Genomic DNA, 22,392 nt, shown 5'->3' with positions numbered 1-22,392 from the left:
TCTGTGAGTAAGAGATGAGAGACAGATTTAAGATCCCAAATTCAGTTTGAAAAGCTGGCAGTTAAGAAAAATTATTTTTTGACTTGCAAGCTAAACACACTTAATAGGGAAATAATTGAGAAAGAATAAATATGGAACTCCACAGTCATTTTCACATATTTACGTCTTTGACTCTAACTGCATTTCAAGAATGACATGATTTACAGTGTCATGCTTTCTGTGTATGAGCATTAATCCCATTATCATTCACCCACAATAAAATATACTGATGTAGAGATTAATTTACTTTTCAAATAATATGAAGGAACTTTTTTAATAACAAAGTTTTCAGAAGCTTAGGATATATTTGGGGGAAAATTAACTAGTTTTCTCCTTTTTCCCAATTCAGTCATAACTAGCAATCATGCTCTGCACTTGATCTTACTTGTAGTATAAAATATCATGAACAACAGCATAAAGAATGTTGTTATAAAATATGTGGAGTGCACAAATACAAACGTTGAGAGGAACTGATATTGTTTGCTGGGCATTTGTATAGTAATTCAGGATTAGAAAGCATTAAGTGATTGCTTTTCCCTTGCCAAAAAAAATGTGAGAATCTATAAATAAACCTTAAGCATACATTCTAAACATTTTACTTATTTAGAAAAAGGAAACAATTTATTAGTCAAATGATATGCAACTGTTTTCTGAAAGGCTTAGGAATTATTTTTTGAATAATTTGTTCATAAAGCTTGTAGAAGAAACAGAAGATATACCCATCCTTGATCAATTTAGGGGAAAAATGCAAGGAATCACATAAAGTATCTTCAACAATATGAATTTGTATTATATAATTAATATGTAATCACACATCAGCGAAGCAAGCTGCATCACTTCACCTTTAATGGCTGGAGTTACTGAAGAAGGGATTTTGCTCGGAGACAAATGTGAAACTGATTACAGATTCTAACAGGGAATCAGCTAGAACAGCGAAGGTAGTATTATGATGTGGAAAAATGCCTGCAGTTACATACAGATAGGACATGAGGCAACATTTTAACAAGATAAAATCTTTTGCATGTGGCCTATCTTTCAAATAGAATTTTACTTGTACTTTCCAAGTAGAATTTCAAAGATGCTCTGCCACTTCTGCTTTATTCACACAGAGCGACATTTACGGATATAAACTCAGCAATGATCTGTGACCATACACCATGAGAGACTATATGGACTGCATTTCTCTACACCAGGTGAAGTGTGGGCTCCAAGTACATTCGTACAACATTTCCTCAGTCTTGAAACACAATGATCAATTTAAATGAAAAAATATAAACTGTCTTCAACAGCCCTCGGAGGCAAATGACCAAGAATCGCAACTGCATCTACAGAACCATGGCCCATGTGTGCAGGAATAAACTTTACTCCTTTTTTTCAAATGAAATAAAAATAAAAGATCTTTCCTTCAGTGTAAAAGCAAGCAAAGTTTGTTGTTTAGCAAAAATCTTGTTTAGTGTAACTGGTTTGTGTCAGTATACAATGCTCCAAAATTTAGATGCCTTTCAGTCCCAGAAAGCAGAGGCAAAACAAAAAAAGACCATTTGACTCAGAATGGAAATGTAAAATTACAATGTAGCAACAGTGCAGAAACTTAGCAAAAGCTACATGTTCCTAGAAGTTTGATATCATATACATATTTGCTATTATGTTTAGGAGTTTTCAAATATTACCTTACTCATATGTTAGGACAATTGGAAAAAAATCTCCTGAGATACAGGCTGGTTATGGCTGACATACTAAATTGTAATTCATTCCCCTTCTGTCTACCGTGTTATTTGTAGAGAGAGGAAGTAAAAATAAAGACAAGCTTCTTTTTGGTGGCTTGTTTAATCTGTTGAAATTTATTCAAGGTAATCCCTGCTCTACAGTGACTCCCAGTGGGAGATGTAAGCTGGCAGCAGTACAAGCATTCCCCCAAAAAACTGCAACTGAGACATCTCTTAAAATATGCTCTAAGAACAGGAAGCTGAGATCTTAAAATAAAAAAACCCCTTATTTTTCTACATGCAATTGCCAGTATGGCATCTCAAGTTAACATCAGAAGATGAGAAATCCCCTGTGACTTGTTGTGATAACATTTAAATGGCAACTTGTTAAAAAATTTGTTGAAAAATGAACCACCACACATACATGAGCTGATCACGTGGTTCCTCTCTGGAGTTGGCTCTGTGGTTTCAATTTTGTAACAATTTTAGCTAGAAAAGCAAAATTTCAGCCTTCTGTACTCTAAGCACCACATTAGGTTTTTAGGAGGTCTGTATATTTTCATCAGGACAGTGTTTTACTTTCCCAATCATACCAATGAGATTTATGAATATAAATTTCCAGGCAGAAAAAGGTATTCACTCTTTAAACCAGAAACCCTTTGAAATTTGGTGTCTCTATTCACCGCTCTATCAAACAAAGAAAACAAAAACCACACACAAAACAGTGCCTGAACACGTCACACTGTATACAGCTCCTCTGAACTCTGGTAAGCACTACCAGAATCCTGCAATGTGTACAGAGCTCAAAAAAATGAAGTTATTATTAGAGCTTTTATGTGTTCATAAAAGCAATCCAGTGATGAAGGAAGAACTTCCTAGCATTTTACAGTGCAGCTTTGCTACTGAAGCAACAGCATATAGTTAAAGAATTCAGTTTTTCTAAAGAGATGCTTCCACATGCACACTTTGATGACAGCATCATAAATGTATTCTGATCAAAAAAAGAAAAAAAAAAAAGCCCTCACTATTTTTCCTTAATGTTATTCTTTTCTTCCCTTCTTCATTGCTACAGAACACACAGACCAACATTTTCAGACCTGACACTTAACGGCTCAGCTCCTGAATCCATATGGGGTATATTTAACTGCAATTTTTATTCAGTTCACTATGGGTGCAGACACTTAGCTTTACACACCAGATCTGAAAGCATTGGTTATACTTCAGACAAAATTGTATCACTGGGTGGGAAACCATAATATCAGAACTGGTGAAAGACTGTGTTCCTTTTAGATTGTACTACATAGTAGAAATAGAAAAAAAATATTTAAAAGCATTGAAAGAGAGGTGGTGTGGTGTGGGTTTTTTGAGAAACTGAATTGTAAGAGTGAGAGAGAAAAGGGGAATTTAAGTGTCATGCAAAGAGCTGGACTGCCAGCGTTAGAGACAGTTTTCATTTATAGAGAGAACTACAAGCAGCATAGCATGCTTATTGCCAGGGAATAGCATAATTTACCTTTAAAAGTACCTGTGAAAATGAAAAGAAAGTCAATATAGCTCTGATAACGAAACTAATCTTTGCAATCTCCATTCAAGTGAGAGAGAAAAATATGTATGGGGGACTGCAAATCTAAATCCTCAGTCCTTGTCATTGGAGAGGTTTCTTATCTAATTTAAGTATTTTTAGTAATTTTTTTTTTAACATTTCATTATGAATAAATAGCAATAAATGCATTTCCTGATCTATACCTTTAGAGGGTGTTATTAGTGTTTCAGTTCTCAGATGTCAAATACTTTCTCAAACAGAAATGGCAGTGGCATTTGCTAAAACATGTATTTTGCCAAAATAGCATTTAACCAAAAACCAAGTTTGTCCTGCTTCTAAACCCTGTGTTCTAGTGAACTTCAGTTCCATATTGGCAGCCCTGTTGTGCAAACCACCTGGAACCGAGGATCACCTGGCTTCTGGTTTTCTTAATGCAGAGACAACAATCCCAATGCTGATGGAAATTTTGTGGTTGCGTGCATTTAAACATTCCTTAGGGGCCTGATTTACCAGATTATCATACAGATTAGCATCCAGTCAGGGTGTGCACTCACACTTCTTTTCTCTAGGAAGGGGTTAGAAAGGGAGAAAGGCTGACATGTGAAGGTCTTGTGTTAGTTTCAGAGTCAGAATGTGACCAGTCAATATGTGCGTCTGGGGCTTTGTGTAGCTAAAGCCTCAGGCTCTTTCCAGGACCTGACCTTGATCTGAGGTTTCTGAGCCCAGTTTTCTAATACGGTGCAAGAATGCCAACTTAAAATACAAAATGGATTTAAGAGAAAACAAAGTGTTTTCTTTAGGTGTTCAGTATAAAGAGCTATTTTCAGCAGTGTTTGGCTTTTGTTTCGCTTTTCCATCTATGCAAAATACTCTCCTGTTTTTCCTGTTTAGCGTCTTGAATTTCAAAATAGTAACCAGAAAGAACATGCTCTGGATCAAATCCTTCAAACTTGTCAATGGCTCTGAAGTTTATAAATGACATCAAAAAGGAAAAAGAAGAAAAGTATCTCTTTTACAGTCACAGGCTTTAGGGTTGCATGTTGTTCTGGTAAACAGAATGTTCAGGTGGGATAATGCCTTTTAATACCAGTAAATATCATACTAGTTAAACAGAGATAACATTACAGTGCCATCAAAAAATCTCAACACAGAAGTTAACACATGATGGTAATGGGCTTCTATAGCTTTATGGGGAATAATAGAAAATTAAACAGAGGGAAGGCTTAGGTGCCTATCCACACGGGTTGCATGCAGAACAGAAAAGGACTGCACAGGTGCAGTTTCACCCTCCACCTAATTGCTGCCTGCCACTGAAAAAGATAATCTTAGTCCTCTTCATCTCCCAGCACTCCTGCAGCTAGGAGATAGTTGGTTCTTACTGATTAGTGGAAACGAACATTTTTTTTTTTTCCTTTTAAGGGATACAAGATAAGCAACAGGAAGCACAAGGGCATAAGGGCTGGGAGCATCCTTGTTGGAAGCAGCCTGTAATTACATCAGATTAGGTATAATGTGATACTGTGCCCAAGGCCGTCTGAAATTTCAGCACTGCCCATTACATTTTAGTAGACAGAGAAGAGAAGCAGGGAGAGCTCTGCTGTTTACAAGAATTGCTGAACTACATATATAGATGATGGAACTGGAGATTATGGGAGGCATTTGCTAAACAAGACAGTCAATGTACAACAAATCCTCCTGTCAACCCACAGGTCAAGCCTATTATTAGCAGTATCCTAAAAAAGCCTGACACTTTAGCAAGCTAAAGTTTGTTTAAACCCCAAATTTTCTAGTGTGAGGGTACATATACTTCTAGCAATGCTTCTGTAAATAAATTAGAATCAACCTCCAGTATTTTGTCTACTAACCAGACATAGCTCTCTGCGCTTCAATAAAAGTAAGGTTTCAAAACCGTTACCATGAATTCTTCCTTCCCACGATTTAGTCTGAGGCTGCCTCTATCGTTCTGACTTTGAAGACTCGTAGATCCCTGTTATAAATAATAGCTCTATTTACTGGCCCAGGCAATTACTGGTTGTACCTGACCACAGATGGTTTTAGTCAGAAGCTACAAGTACAAACACACCAGGCTTAGCTGTCCTGTTTAAAGCTCCAGTCAGGAGGTCACAGATGATACTGGAAAATTTGTCCAGCACACTGAGAGTAACAGAGAAAGACAGTTAAATAAAGCTACTTTCTCTGTTGCCCCCAGAAACTTTCTGGGTATTAACCAGCAGCTGTCATGGCTACAGAGATTAGGACAGGTGAAGACAGGCATCAGTACTGCTATAGTAACTCTTAAATTTATTCTTCTTTGGATGAATTGGTAAAAGCATGCTCTGGCCACCTCTATTCCAAACACTGCCAAAAAAAAAATGGCAGTGGGAAATGTTTTAATGCACAGAATTGCTAGTTCTTACTGAAGCTTGTGAGGGTTTTTTTACTCCAATAGACTGACATATCTTTCAAGGATTTAGCATCTAGCAGTGTGCTAAGCTGACAATAGTAAAAGGTTCAGGATGGGGGTCAGGGAAAAGGGTGAGAATGACAGTGGATAAGGTGAAGAGAAAGGAAAAACAAATATTCTTGCATAATATCTAAAAGAACATTTTTTCCCCCTTTTAGAGTAAAATTTGGTCTGTGCATCAGTTTCTACACAGAGGCTATAAATCCAAGTTATATAGCCACATACCAAATGCGCCAAGGGAAGCCACTTCTCTTTTTTCCTTGATAAGGTGTCCCCTTCTGCCACTACAAGATGAGTAAATTACTTCACCTGTCTAACTGATCCCCAGTATTCAGCCTGACACTGACAATGGCAGCGCACCTGTTAGTGTGATGGACAAGTGATTGGCAGCATGGCATTTGCTGCTTTCTATAATAAGTTGGTTATTATACAATGATGTTGACAATCTAGAGAGACTGCAAATATTAAAGTGTAACTAGGTACAGGTTTGAAAAAGAAAAAAACAGGTTATGGGTGAAATGTGACCCTGAATAAATTTTACGCCAAAGGCTTCTTTCATTTTGAAAAGAAAAATATCAAATTTTAAGTATGACACTTTTCCTTAGAAGAAAATTATTCTATTTATGTGTAGCCACCAAATGTCAATTCTGAGTTTTCCCATAAACTAAGCACAAGATTGCAAGTCACTGCCTTGATCAGCTTCTCAGGCATATTGCATCTATAAATGCAAAAAGTGTAAGCAACTACAGTTACAGCCTTTGTAAGAATACACCTTCTGCAGCCATAGTAAACTACTACATTGATGCAAGTATTCTGTTTTCTTCCCCATAGTCCTACTATGTGTCTCCTTTCTGTGCAAACACCACTCTGGACCAAGTGTCACTGCACTGTTTGAGGACAGACAAAAGCTTCACCAGCTATTAGCAGCTGAAAGTCTGAAATAGCCTTGGTATGTAACAGAGTTACCCAGGGTGCCAGTCTGTAGGCTATAAAACTTACTGGCCCACCTTGGAAAACAGCATACAGCTCCATTCTGGAATTTAACAACTGATAAGAAAATTTCAGCCAAATGAATGTTTCATTTAAATCCAGCATCTTGTTTCCAGCTGTTACCAGTATCATTCAGAATAAACCCACTGTACCAACTAGACACCTTTGAGATCATCTCATCCGAATCATATTTTCATCCTAATTTTTAATAGTGAAAAATTAGTTTAAACCTTAAAAGGGGGAAATTTATCCCAAATATTATTCTTGCTAGCATTACTTACCGTAATGATCGATATCCTTGCTCTTCACTTAAATGTCTACAAACTTTCTAGGAGTTTATGTTTTTATTATGTCAAACTGTAATATATGACAGTGCCAAATTGTTAGTTTTCATGAGAGCATTTCATCCTGGAGTGTGTTACTGTGATTAAACATAGGCAACTCATGCAAATTATAAAACCTGAAGATCATGATGTGACACTCCAAAAACTATAGGATTCTAATTATATTGTTTACATAAATGATTTCCTTCATTTTCCTTTTCCTTTAACTGTGATATAATACATGTATAATGACATAGGTCCTGTTTAGCAAATGACATAGTATATGAAGTTTACATGGTGTTCTAATTAAATTGCTAATCCTGGTCCCAAAGGCTACGTTTGTCCTAGTAATCTGAACAGCAGCAGGTCACAGTCTTGAACTCAGGCACGGTCAATCTGCATGGTCAAATTCTTCTCTAGCCTGTAAACTGTCCACTTTGGACTGTGAAAACTTCTTACAATCCCTTGGTTCAAGCTGTCAGTATGGCCTGAGACTGCTCTCCCAGCAGGCAACCTTTTCTGGGGAGAGAGAACAGACAGACAAGGAAGGTGGACAATAAATGTACAGCTGTGATCAGTGCTGTGACATTTGAAGAATGGAATTTTCCAGATCATTTCGTTAGCCTCTAATCAAAACCAACAACTTCTAGAGAAATGGACAACACATGGAAATATGTGCTTTAAAACAACATTTAAGCAGTAAGCCTTAACTGTCCTCATCATTCCTATTTTGTTTTCAAAAAGAAGAATAGATACACCGTGCAACCTTACTAAAAACATCCACATCTAATTTTGAAGTGCACAGCTTGAAGTTTTTCTGCAAACAGAAAGCTAACTGCTGATTCGTGATGTTACAATTAGAAAAAAATCTACAAGATTCTAGTCATAAGATCTCCTGAAAGGAAAAACAATAAAGCTTAGTAATGAAGTTATCATATTGTGTGTTCACCATACCATTAACAATTCAGGTATTTATTAATAGTTGATAAATTAATAAAGTCTTAATAAATTTGTAATCCACAGTAATTGATTATCCACAAATCCTATAGTTCAGCATTTAGGTTTATAACCATGGGTTTCAACCACATATTGCAACTTCTACCAATCTATGTAAAGTGATGCATAACACATGGTATTCACAGCTGCAACATGCTCAGAAAATACATTGATATAGCTTCTAACCCTTTTTAAACATTAGGAGGTATTTCAATTAATTATTTCTTATATATAGCTGTTAGTAATTGTACATGCACACAGAGAGACATGTATATACACACACACACATAAATACTTTTCTGTTTCAAGTTTAGTGGGGGAAAAGTTACTAAATTAAAAGAATGCTGAAATAAGCAGTTACACACTCTGAATGACTGCTGCAATGCAAAATCCAGTCTCAGAAAGCTTGCATAGTGACTTGAAATCTATCATTTTTTTCCAATCCAAATGCTATTTTTCAATTCAGTGGGCCTCAAGCTTTTCAACAAACTGGATCAATTTGAAGCTACTCATTCAAAAGGGCCTCTCAAATGCCAGTCCTAGTATTCAACATGACAGAAGAGACAAAGAGTCATCTTCATCTCCAGTCACAATCAACTGTGTGCACAGCCCCATATCTGCATAGGGCCACTGGACTGTGCTGTAGGTGCAAGTCGCTCATTAAAGAGCAAGCAGCGTTCCAGTATTTATAGGGCAAGAAAATTAAACAACTTTTTAAAATACAAAGTGGTATCTTTTAATGTAACTTCCTTTGGACAACTCAGAACTATTATACCAGGGTACAAATGGAAGAAGTGATTGCTTTTTAGCTAAGCACGTAGTGTTCCCCTGTATGGGAACACTATCCACTTTCAGTGACTTCACTTAGTAACTGCTAAGCTCAGTCACAGAATCACACAGAATCACAGAATCATTCAGGTTGGAAAAGACCCTTGGGATCATCGAGTCAGCCCTACTCTACAAAGTTCTCCCCTACACCATATCACCCAACATCTCATCTAAATGACCCTTAAACACATCCAGGGATGGTGACTCCACCACCTCCCTGGGCAGCCTATTCCACTGTCTGACCACTCTTTCTGAAAATTTTTTTCCTGATGTCCAGTCTAAACCTCCCCTGTTGCAGTTTAAAGCCATTCCCTCTTGTTCTATCGCTAATTACCTGTGAGAAGAGACCAACACCAACCTCTCTACAATGTCCTTTCAGGTAGTTGTGGAGAGTGATGAGGTCTCCCCTCAGCCTTCTCTTCCTCAAACTAAACAGTCCCAGCTCCTTCAATCGCTCCTTATAGGATTTGTTCTCCAGGCCCTTCACCAGCTTTGTTGCCCTCCTCTGCACTCACTCCAGCACCTCGATATCTCTCTCATATTGAGGTGCCCAAAACTGGACACAATACTCAAGGTGTGGCCTCACCAATGCAGAGTACAGGGGGACTATCACCTCCCTACTTCTGATGGTCACGCTATTTCTTATACAAGCCAGGATGCCGTTGGCTTTCTTGGCCACCTGGGTACACTGCTGGCTCATGTTCAGCTGCTTGTCAGTTAGAACCCCCAGATCTTTTTCTTCCACACAGCTCTCCAGCCACACCTCCCCAAGCCTGTAGTGATGCATGGGGTTGTTGTGGCCCAAGTGCAGGACCTGGCACTTGGCCTTGTTGAAGCTCATCCCATTAACGTTGGCCCACCAATCCTCAACACACAGTACTTTAACCTGCAACAGCCCTCATCATGCTCCATTGCAATTATACAGCACAAGCATATGCCACAGGTCTTATACCAAGGATCTCGTAAGTTTAGGAAAGAATGCAGTTTCTGATGGCTGTGAAAAACTACTGGCATGATACTGTGCTTGTGAAGGGGGAGATGGTAAATGAAAGTTCAAAAGACTGGAGCAGCTGTTCTGTCTCCAATGCACACCTTTACCCACGTAACCTAACTCTTTGATCTCTTGTAGAAATGTGGCAGCCTTATGCTGTTTGCAAGCAGAAGGTATGTCACTGCAGATGCATTTGTATGCAGATGATTTGTTTCTATACAAATGCTTTAAAACAAGGGAAAAGAGCTGTGCTGGTGAATAGTACAGAGAGAATGAACTACCTGTAGGAAGCACAGCTCATGTTTCAGTAAAGGCCACAGAAATAGAGAAGTACATTAGGATTTTTATAGGAATAGTAACAAAACCACAAAAATGGAAGAGATTCTCAGATATTTAGAGGATTGAGAAAGTTCTCTCTGTACTGGTTTGAACATCTACACGCAGAAAACGTAGGACCAGACAGAGAGAATAGGACAATAGAAGAAGTAAAGGTCTATTCAAAGACTTTTTCTACCTCTATAAAACTGTCGATATAAAGATTTGAGAGACAGAACACAACAAGCATACTTTTTCTTTTTTTTTTTTTTTTTTTTTTAACCAGGCTCTGCTGGGTATAACTTTGCTCCCTAGCCTTTTTTTTTTTTTTTTTTTTTTTTTACCATCATCTCATTTGCTGTAACACAAGCTAGCAGCAGAATTGGTATGTCAACTGGACACAGTGCCCCACCTTCAACTCTTAGCTCCTTTGAAGCCCAGCAGAATGCTACCTCTGATGAGATGGCACCCCATCTGTCCAGGTTTTTGAAGTCCTGAGCTATCCCAGCCAAACAGACAGCATCCTGGCACATCTCTCAGAGATCTCTCCACTCTGCTGTGATGCCACAGCATCTGAAGTGCAGAAGGTTAATAATATGAAAAAATTATGAAATATTTTAATTTATGGAGACAGTAAAGATACATTGAGCTGGCCCCAAAATGCATTCTGTTCTCACATTTAGCTGCTGGTTTATGAACTGTGTCACATAATAAATTAAGATTCCTTAAAACAGCACACCTGTCTTGCCCTTTTGAAGCTCAGTTGCATCCAAACAAATGAGGACATTCTGATAGGTGTCCTTTCCACAGTACAAAAAAGGCCACAGGTTTTGTTCACAGCCAGTTCTGCTGTGTTGTTTTGTTTGCTTTTTATTTTCCCTTTCTACAGTGTTTCTGATTGATAGTTCTATCAAATCTGTGGTAGTGACCAACTGGCAAACAATGCTCCAGAGGAAAAACACAACAGAATTTAATACAGATAAGAATAAAGTTTTACAGAAGTTTTTCTAAAAATGCAGAAAACAACCACGGTGTATGGGCATCTTTTAAATCTGCCTACTTAATTTTCTACCAAGATTATATAGTAAGACAATACGCTGAAAGTACTCAGGTATTATTTCCACTAGCAGATATTCACTTCAACAGAGCAAGTCACTGAAATTATTATCCGTGACTGCCCCTACATATGTATTCAACAAATATAAAATTTAGATGTGTATAGTAAGCAATCAACGTGGCTCATAATATTCTAGATTTTATAAAATGTTTAGAAACAAATTAGTTAAAAATGTTGCATCCCAGTAACTCCATGGAGTTTTATTTTGGAAGACCACCCCAAACTGTCACAATGTGGAGAAGACTGATCAAACATGTGTTGGCTACCTGTGAAAGTTACCCACTACGTATGTTGCAATACGTATTTTGCAAAGCAATATCATTTTTTCTAGAGAAGATAAGACATAGTAGTGTTGTTTTCTTATAGGCATCCTTTTGTCATGTTCTTTTTGCCTCACAGCCTGTATAACACACCCAGGTACCAACTAGGATGCATTAGTAATTTGATAGACTCAGCATCTGTCAAGATTTCAGTCAAGAAATCTATTAAATCTACTGAAAATTAATCTTTTCACAAGTCATTCTATACTTCCAGTAACAGTTCTATTCTTCTGTTGTAATAGGTCTCTTAGCACCATCACACAACTGCAAAATCATTAAGACACAGTCCCTCTTCTTTAAAGGGTAAGAAAAATAAAAAAATCCTTCCCTAATAGAGGACTATATGCTATTGACTCAATTCTATATAAAATCATGTTGTACCGAAACCACATTCTACAGTTGGGAAAGGTCCTTCTACTGGCCATTGATATAAATTACAGAAGAGAATCAGAGTTAGCATTTACTCTGTCCATGTGCTCTTTTCTTTGCCCTGAATCAGAAGATTCATTTTATTTTTTTCTTTTCACTGAAAATCTGAAAGCCAGTGCTAATTAACTGTAAGTTATGATAGCTGCTAGAATGCACGAAATCTTTTGTCACCTTAAAGGCTCTCTAGATCTTTTTGATGTCTAGGTGTAGAGGCTTAAATTTTAACCCTGGAAGCAGCATTAAAATCAGAGTACACCAATTTAAACAGTCTCCTGAACCAAGAAGAAAATATTTTACTGACTTCATTGGATTTTCAATCTGGACCTTGAAGACTAGTACAAGACAGCATGACCAATGTAAGTTGCATTTATGTAAAGCCCTAAACATTGTGTTATTCAAAACCCTTCTCTGTACAGGGGTCATTCAGAGCTTTTCTGTGAAGCACAGAGCAGGTACACATCACACTAAGATCAATCAGATCAGTCTTTAAAAATTTTCTTCATGTTTATAAGAGGACAAGTTGAGGAAATACACCACCTTGCTGTACAGGATCTTCAAGCAAACATTTAACAACCTCCCCAAACATTATGATCCTGCATTTTGCATTATTAAGCCAAATCTACTGTTGACATCAGTTTGTACTATCTAAATGCCTGTGGAGGGTCATTCACACACTCTCATTCAAAAATATTCTGTATGTGGACTAAAACTACAATATTACAAAGAATTTTTCTAATTATGAGCAAATATTATAGTTGAGAAAATAAACCTAAAAATAAATAAATATGAGAGGAAAAGAAAGAAACAAGCTTTCTATGCATTTCTTAGTGATATCTGTTGTTCTGGTCTGTCCCTTCAACTACACATGTCTTCTCTCAGGAAGAAAAGGTGAAGTGATGAATTTTGCATTCAGAAGCACAGATACACTATGTTCTTTTACTTTACTCATAAATGCCTACAATGATGCAGAGAAAGAATGACAAGGGAAGGCTTATCATTAATTGTGGGCATTGTGCCAGTTGACTCCCTCAATACAATGCCTTCTCAGAATCTGAGGAAAATGAAATATGTAAAAGAGAAGATCAGAAAGCCTAGAGAATATTTATTCAAGTATTGAAATGAGAGGCAAATCAGACGAGCGTGTGTGTGTGTTTTTTTAAAAATTCTACCCCACACCACAAAGAATAGGAAATTAATTAATTGCACAAAAAATATTGTATGCATACATTAGGCTTTTCTTCCACTGACTAAAGAAATACAGACACAAACATTTTTACATTGCAAATGTACTTCCTAGGTCAAGTAAAGTCTTCATAAAAAGAAAAAATTACTCTCAACATTGTTAATTGATAAACATTTCTGAGTGATGGTCAGATATTTAAATTACAAAATACAGGTTTTTGCCTGTTGAGCATGTCAAAGTTTTAACACTGATTTAACATGCAATGTTAAAAGACTGGCCATTATTCTTAGTTTTCAACACTGTTCAGAAGAATGCTGGTAAAACCAGAACTGTCATTTCTATTAAAAAACCAAAACCAACCACAAAGTCACACTGGATTAATTTGTTTTAAACACTTGCGGATATCATTATTTGCTGAGCAACAGTTTTTATCCAGTAAGTTCTCCTTGCACACTTTAAATGAGCAGCTCAGTATGACAGAGGAAACACAACGTTCGGAACAAGTCGTCCATATGTGACAATATAAATTATTCCTTCCAATGCGTTGATGAAAAGCATATTTCTATTTGTTTGAGGTATCACACATCATAGGAGAAAATCCTTTAGACTGAGTCCATTCATCAAAACCAAGTGACTATGTTAGCAGACAAGTTACTGGAACACTACGCAGTTCTTTTTTCAATAGCAAAATTGACTATATTCAGAGGTTAAAATGTAAATAGTAGAAATTCAATTGTGACATGAATAGTATCATTGCAATATAACAGAAAAAAGGCAATAAATGAATAATCATGTAGCCTTTCTCCTAAGTGGGCTCCTATTGAAAGTTCCTAACAAAACTTCAGAGTAGCACAAAACTTATCTCACATCTGTTCATATTCACTAGCTTCCCAGCTGAGTCTGATACATTATAAGAGAAAGTTAGAATTCATGATTTTAGACAAAATCTTGTTTTGTTTTGTTTTGTTTTTTAAAGAAAACAACAGCTCTCAGTTAATATTAAGCTCATTTGAATCCTTAATGTAAGACTTTCACAATCCCTTAAAAATGAAAATGTGATTTAAAAGAAAAAAATTAAAAGCGCCAACAGCTGTATGCACTTTTAATCTTCAGGAAAGCATGTGTTCTGAGAATCATGTTTGGTTTTAAAAAATCTGTAGGCATTTTATAGAAAATTACATTCTGCAAAAACCAACACATTGCAATCACACATCATACACATTGGTGTTCTCATCTTATGCACACCATACAGATATTACATCTAATACTGAGATAATGAGACTATGCACAACCTACAAGTTCTTAATGCAATTAGAATAAATTTTTTACTTCACAACACATTTTTAAGAAATAGGATTGTTTTAATTAAATCCTTATTTTATTCCACAAATTGTACACTTTGGGGTTTTTTTAATTGCAACTGGGAACAGAAAGTAGAAAGCCACGTAATTCCCATTTGAACAGAAGGTGAGGATGATGTGTATTTACAAGAAAGTATCTGTTAGAGATTACTTCTTTCTCTTTCTATCCTAACTTCAGTATAACAGTTCTTAACGTATTTGGCATACACACCTATCAATTGATCAATGCCTATAGAGTTATGTAGCCAAGTCTGGGAAAACCACATGATAATCAAATCTCTCTAAGGGTATATTTGAAGCTTTCTACTATCATCTGAATTCTCATGCTCTTTGGCATTCAGCTTAATTACACAGATGTTTTCACAGATGAATACTGATTCCACCAGCTACTCTTGCGTGGAGTAGCAGGCTGCTGACAGGTAACTGTATCATACTCTCCATTCTTACAGAGTAAAAAGCACAATGCATTCACAGGCTGGAAAGTCAGTGGTACAAATTCATCTTTTGCACTCTGGTGTGACTGTTTGCTAACTACAGTAACACTGCTTGCAAGCCATACCCCCACTCCACAACACAGCAATAATTCACACACTGCTTCCAACAGAGGAGCAGCTGGCTTCCACTGACTCACCTTGCAGGCAGATGCTCACGTGCTGGTGGGAAATGAAAACTGATCCCTGCAGATATGCTGCACCAGGTGGCTCAACTATTTTTGCCTGGATATGATGGAAGTGGGAAGGGAAAAATGGGATATGCGATAGAGAAGGGTCTGCACTGGAGAGGTAGGAACAGCATCACTTAAGGCAGAGTGTCTGTTTTTGCTGTTGCAGTACCCAAGTCAATCAGATCCAAGAAAGAACACAGGTTGTTTCTTTACATGTTAAGTAGGGCACACAGATACTCTCTAGTAACAAGTAATCTATACTTTCTGTGTCCTGATGAAAGAATCTGTCCCTTAACTATACTTCAAAACAACCCAGACTTTTTACTGATACTACAGACCTCTAGACTGAAGCACAAAAAGATCAAGGCACAAAGTAGATTAGTGTTTTGAGCATTCAGAAATCCAAACACTTAATGTTCACACATGTGTCTCTACAGGCCTGAGATAAGGATACACATTTCTTGGGCTTTGTCAGGTGCAAAATAAAGCATTTCCAAATTAGACATCTTTTAAATTGGGATAGGAGACACTGCAAAAGCCTACAGTGCCAAAGGCCATTTCATCTCTACATATATTGTTAATTATTACCCTCCTAGAGAGAAAAGAACTGGTCTCCTAATCCAAACATGTCTAGCAAATGTTCAAAAGTTTCTGTCAAGATGAGTTAGTCTTAGAATTTTTTCTCTCTGCTGGCTATTAAACCTGACTATAAAATGTTAAGAGTTTTTCCTGGAGCAGAAGTTAAAGACAACACACTCCAGTGACAAGGTCAAGTTTTGTGAGACAAAGAGAATGAATGTATGCAAGGTTCAGATTCCCAGCTGAATGTGAACCGTCAGAAGTGGTTCAGAGAGAGATCTAAAACAAGTCCCTCCTCTATTATTAATAAAAAACAGATTTCCATCCTCACTTCAGTAAGGAAGAATAAATACCTGGGTGGTATATGACAATTATGCTAACTCCTGTCTCTTTGTTGTCTAATCAGCATGATAATGTATGCAACTCCTCAAGCTGCCATGCTGTAAATATGTGACTCGGTGACTACAAGGGTAAATTATGAATCAAAACAGAAATTGCATGTAAGAAAGACTACTTTCTCTTTTTTTTTTATATATCTTCCACCATCATTTAACATGTTCAGAGCAATGATGTTGGTCAAAATACAAAAGTTAAATGTGAATTCATGTGAAATAAAAAGATTAATTTCTCCTTCTTACTCAAAATTGAACAACATATTTTAAGCCTCACTAAAAGTTATTAAAAAAAATAGTTCCAACAGTATAGATTCAGTGCCCAAAGTCACTACATCTGTTGTGTAACTGCCTTGAGCTTTGCTATGCAGTTGCATAGCCAGATTGAGCATGCCCAGCAATATGTTCAGCAAAAGATGTATTTAATCTGTTTCTTGTCCTTGTGTATATACCTGTTTTGACAATGTTCTAATATGAAGAACGTTGCTGTCAGAAGTAATATTTTTGCAACTATAATGCATAGCCTTTCAGAAAACCATGCAGAGGAGCTAAGGAAGTTACTGGCTTTAGGAAACATTGTCTTAAGCTGTTTAACCAAATCCTTACCTGTGTTTACCATGTGAACTGCTGAGCAATAAATCCTTCCAAGCTAACACTTCCCATTCACTGCCTAATATGGAAAGGAAAAGTATGGGTTTATACACACAGTCATTTGTTTTATTAGAAACCATTACTGACAGCCCTTTGGGAACATTAATACCTGGTGGTTATTTTCTGCTTTTGATACTAAAATGAAGACCTCAGTTTTTATACATGAAACAATGTTGTTGTTATTGTAAAAGCAGATTTGTGTTATTCAGATTTTACGCTGTTTTCACAGTAAGTCTGGTTACATGAATTCTAATTAACTTCAGCAGAAAAAAGTGGAAAATTCTTGGAGTCATGAATTTCTAATTTATAACAGTTTCTTCTTTGCAACTAACATACAGAAATGATACAGAAGATACTGTTTCCCCTTCCAGAAAGAAAATAACTATTTTCATAGAATTTACTGTAATAAAAAATTGTTTATTCGTGTAGGAGATCTTACTAGTTAAAAGCAAATGATGCCTCACAAGCTTTCAGTCTGATAAGAAAGCAGATGAATTTCTTGGAAAGCAGCTAACAGCTAAAGAGAGAAAAAGATATTTTAGATAAAAATTCGTAAGAACACACAGTTCATCTCCAGAAGCAGTTGGAGCTAAGACTCTATCCCAGCAATAGCTCTGTCACTTACTTAACTTTGTGCTCTGCAAGGAATCGAGGTGACTATTTGCAGCTCCTGAACCAAAGCATGGAGTTTTGTTAAGGAGCAGGTTTTTGGGTTTTTTTATAAACAGTGATCCCATACCACTATCTGAAAAAAACTCCTCAAAAGATATTTCCTCCAGCTCCCATCTATGTGAATTTGATTGCAAGTCTATGCTTTAAGATTTAAGTACATCTGTTTCAAAAAGAATCTATCTCTATCTTGAAGCATCTCAATCTACTAACCATAAATTTCTAGAAATAAATTGTTCTGACATCCTGCCCTAAGAAGGGTGGAGAGTAACAGATGAGGTAGCACAGCAGAATAAAAGCAATATAAAAGCTTTCCTCACTTTTCCTTCAGAAAATTTATGGCTTTTCTACCCACTGTTGCTTGGATCCTCCTTTTCCCAAGTATTAATAGTAGTCTTATCCCTGTGAAAATGTTTACATGAATATTGACTATCACCTTTTATTGTCACTGGATTCTTACTTCAGGTACAGGATTCCAGACAAGGAAAAAAGTTGGGAGGGTTGCTTTCTTTATTTTTGTTTGGGTTTTTTAAAATCACAGTAAAGAAAATAGCAACTGTCGCTTTAAAAGGAACTTGGGCAGTCCAAGATGTGTTTTGGGAACTTTAACCACAATACTGAATGAGTAACTACCTGCTAAAATGCATTAAGAATCCATCTGAAAGTGCCACCCCTGATTTACAAATAAACTCTGTTTACCAGACTGGGATATTAACTTAATACATATTTCTGCTTTGAAACTGTTCTGTTTAAACTTATGTTTCATATTACTCATACATGAACCTTCTTCTGAAGAAAAGACATCCAGACACAGACCAGTTCTGACCTTACTTAAAAGGTAGGATGTGACAAAAATAGAGTAGATTACTAACGTACTAATTGTAGATTGCTCACTTTTCCTGAGGAAGACATGAGTAAGATTTCTAGCTCCAGTATGCCAGAATATTCAATATTTAATATTCAGTACTTCCTCAGCTTCTGACTTCCACAGACAACTAAAACATCTCTATCTTCAAAGCTGTGTTTTGAAATGTACTTAAAGTAGTTAATTAATCAAGTTAATAAGTGAGAAAGGAAGTTTAAAAAGTGATTGCACTCTAAAGAAGAGATAGATTGATCAAGAAGAAACACAAGTATATATTTCAAGCGTAAGCATCCTGTGATACTGGTGCACTTCTGGTAGATAGATAGCAAGAGTCATAACTCTATTTTCTACCTCACTGGGGTTTCTGCTACCAGCAAGAGCAGAAAATTATTCAAACTTTCACGACTTTTGTCTTTGAGAATGGTGACATCTGTGTCCCATTATGAACACGAGCAAGTTAATGAACACACATTCCCAAGTTTTTCCACATCAAGAGCTGCTTACAGGAAAGTCTGTAAAAGAGTGTATGATGATTAAGATATTCCTATAAAATATTTAATATGTTCTATCAGTTCTATTTCTTGTGGCTTCTCTATCTCATATCTATCTCACCCAAATTTTTGCTCTTCTACCTTCTATTTCTTTCTCAGACTAGGAGTGCAAAATTTCAAAAACTTGCTGAAACATCAAGGGTCGAACTGAGGCAAGCATGACTGGATAGAAAATAATTCTTACTACACTTCAGGAAGTCCCCAGACCACATGTTGGGCATTCATGCTTACATAACTGTGGAATAGCGCAATGGGTGGATTTTGCATGAAGTGGTGGATTCCAGTAAAAACAAGCAAACACACACTTCTCAATTTTCTTCACATCAATTCGATAGTGGAACATCTGTCTCTAAAAACTTAAGAAATGAGGAAAGTTTCCTGAATGCTAACCTCTTCAGATAAATTACCTTCCAAAAAGACTACATTATAATGACAAATGAATGAATTAGTGTATCAGTGGAATCTAAAATAAACACTATTTAAATTATTTGATTGGGGAGTTAAGAGCCTGATTGAAATGAATCCTCCTCTCACCTAAGGAAACTGAACAGTTTAGGACCTTTGTCATACTCCTTTCTTCATAAATCTTATGCGAGACTCATCATCTAATGATGATATGAGTCAGCCTATAACACTCTGTTTGAATGCTGTTGGTCTAAGATTTACAGCATGGAGTCCTAGTGTCCTACATTTAAGGCAGGAGAGAGAGTTTCATTCAACTGTTCAGTGCTATAGATCTCATTGATCATAAAAAACAATAAACTGTAGCAACTGGCGATGTTTAACCACTTAGGTTTCCGCTTTGTAAGAGAAAACAGAAGCTGACATGAGCTTGCAAGCAAAGCAGTCTTCTACCTCTGTCAAATCAAATAAAATATGAACTTTAAAGATACTTTAGTGCTCCATTTTCAAAATGAATTGTTACTCTTTTTTTGTAGCACTGCTAGAATAAAAGAGAAACAGGTTCTGCTGGATATTCATCTTGAGTAGTCTTAAAGTTGAAACTCCAGACAGGCCTATCTTCATTTAACAAATAAATATAAATCTGTTTCATTTTATGTAAAATCTAACTTTGATCCAGAAGGGAGAATAAACACATCAAACTGGAATTTAGTAAGGAAAGGAGTAGGCATATTGCTTTTTAAAGAAAGTTTATCTTTGTCAAGATAGAGGCACCATACTTCACAGACTCACAGAATAATCTAGGTTGGAAAAGACCTTGAAGATCACCTAGTCCAACCATCAACCTCACACTAACTGCTCCAACTATACCATATCCCTAAGCGCTATGTCGACTCTACTCTTAAACACCTCCAGGGATGGGGACTCCACCACTGCCCTGGGCATCCCATTCCAACGCCTAACAACCCGTTCTGTAAAGAAATGCTTCCTAATATCCAGTCTAAACCTTCTCTGGTGCAACTTGAGGCCATTCCCTCTTGTCCTATCGCTTGTTACTTGGTTAAAGAGACTCATCCCCAGGTCTCTGCAACCTCCTTTCAGGTAGTTGTAGAGGGTGATGAGGTCTCCCCTCAGCCTCCTCTCCTCCAGACTAAACAACCCCAGTTCCCTCAGCTGCTCCTCACAAGACCTGTGCTCCAGACCCTTCACCAGCTTCATTCCCCTTCTTTGGACACGCTTGTGTAATTCAATGTCCTTTTTGTAGTGAGGGGGCCCAAAACTGAACACAGGAATCGAGGTGCGGCCTCACCAGTGTCGAGTACAGGGGTAAGATCCCTTCCCTGTCCCTGCTGGCCACACTATTTCTGATACAAGCCAGGATACCATTGGCCTTCTTGGCCACCTGGGCACACTGCTGGCTCATGTTCAGCCAGCTGTCAATCAACACCCCCAGGTCCCTCTCTGACTGGCAGCTCTCCAGCCACTCCTCCCCAAGCCTGTAGCGCTGCTGGGGGTTGTTGTGGCCAAAGTGCAGCACCCGGCATTTGGCCTTATTGAAACTCCTACAGTTGGCCTTAGCCCATCACTCCAGCCTGTCCAGATCTCTCTGTAGAGCCTCCCTACCCTCGAGCAGATCAACACTCCCACCCAACTTGGTGTCATCTGCAAACTTACTGAGGGTGCACTCGATCCCCTCGTCTAGATCATCAATAAAGATGTTAAACAGGAGTGGCCCCAAAACCGAGCCCTGGGGGACACCACTCATGACTGGCCACCAACCGGATTTAACTCCATTCACCACAACTCTTTGGGCCCGGCCATCCAGCCAGTTTTTTACCCAGCAAAGCGTGTGCCCATCCAAGGCACGAGCAGCCAGTTTTGCCAGGAGAATGCTGTGGGAAATGGTGTCAAAGGCCTTACTGAAGTCAAGGTAAACTACATCCACAGCCTCTCCCTCATCCAGGTCGTCCTGTTGTAGAAGGAGATCAAGTTTGTCAAGCAGGACCTGCCTTTCATAAACCCATGCTGACTGGGCCTGATCATCTGTTTGTCCCGCATGTGTTGTGTGATGGTACTCAGGATGAGCTGCTCCATCAGCTTCCAGACACCGAAGTCAAGCTGACAGTCCTGTAATTTCCCAGATCATCTTTCTGACCCTTCTTATATATGGGCATCACATTGGTCAATTTCCAATCTGTCAGGACCTTCCCAGTGAGCCAGGACTGTTGGTAAATGATGGAAAGCACCTTGGCGAGCACCCCAGCCAGCTCCTTCAGCACCCTCGGGTGTATCCCATCAGGTCCCATAGACTTGTGTATGTCTGTGTGATGCAGTAGGTCACTGACTGTCTCCTCCTGGATTGCGGGGTGGTCATTCTCCCAGTCTCTGTCTTCTGGCTGAGGAGGCTGGATTCCCTCAATACAACTGTTCTTTTTATTAAAGACTGTGGCAAAGAAGGCATTAAGCACCTCAGCCTTTTCCTCATCACTCGTTACCGTGTTTCCTCCTGCATCTAGCAGGGGATGGAGGCTCTCCCTGGTCTTTCTATTGCTGTTGACATACTTATAGAAACATTTTTTGTTATTTTTGACGGCTGAAGCCAGATTAATTTCTAGCTGGGCTTTAGACCTCCTGATTTCTGCCCTGCATAGCCTCACAGCATCTTTGTAATCATTGTGAGTCGCTAGCCCCTTCTTCCAAAATCTGTAAACTCTCCTTTTCTCCCTGAGTTGCAGCCAAAGCTCCCTGTTCAGCCAGGGTTGTCTTCTCTGCCGCTGGCTTCTCTTACAGCACCTGGGGACAGCCTGCTCCTGTGCCATTAAGACTTGTAAGGGTTGTAAACAACATATATCACGTTTTCTTCTGCACTTCCATAGTAGAGAATTTAATTTATCCTCAGAGAAATAAGTTCATGTATATTTAAAGAAAAAAAAAATCTTCTTGAACTGTGCAGTATTTTACAGTTTATGAACCCCTTAAAAATATACAATTTTCCTTTCAACCACAACTTCAAA

General features: G+C 37.8%; 1 protein-coding gene across 7 annotated transcripts in view; it reads right to left on the bottom strand.

The window, feature by feature from the left end:
* Positions 1-22,392, bottom strand: part of PCDH9 (protocadherin 9) — a 709,974-nt gene that overhangs the window by 460,664 nt on the left and 226,918 nt on the right. The window contains exon 3 of one of the 7 annotated variants that reach the window (XM_074815561.1): positions 7,377-7,584. The exons of the other annotated variants lie outside the window; for them this stretch is intronic. Within the exon in view, the coding sequence (XP_074671662.1) occupies positions 7,447-7,584 (138 nt within the window). The 3' untranslated portion in view covers positions 7,377-7,446. Of the gene's footprint in view, positions 1-7,376; positions 7,585-22,392 lie in introns of those variants that run through there. 7 annotated transcript variants of the gene reach the window in all.

Source organism: Strix aluco, chromosome 2 (assembly GCF_031877795.1).
Source record: "Strix aluco isolate bStrAlu1 chromosome 2, bStrAlu1.hap1, whole genome shotgun sequence".
Classification (NCBI taxonomy): domain Eukaryota; kingdom Metazoa; phylum Chordata; class Aves; order Strigiformes; family Strigidae; genus Strix; species Strix aluco.
This window is presented reverse-complemented; position numbering and strand designations above follow the sequence as displayed.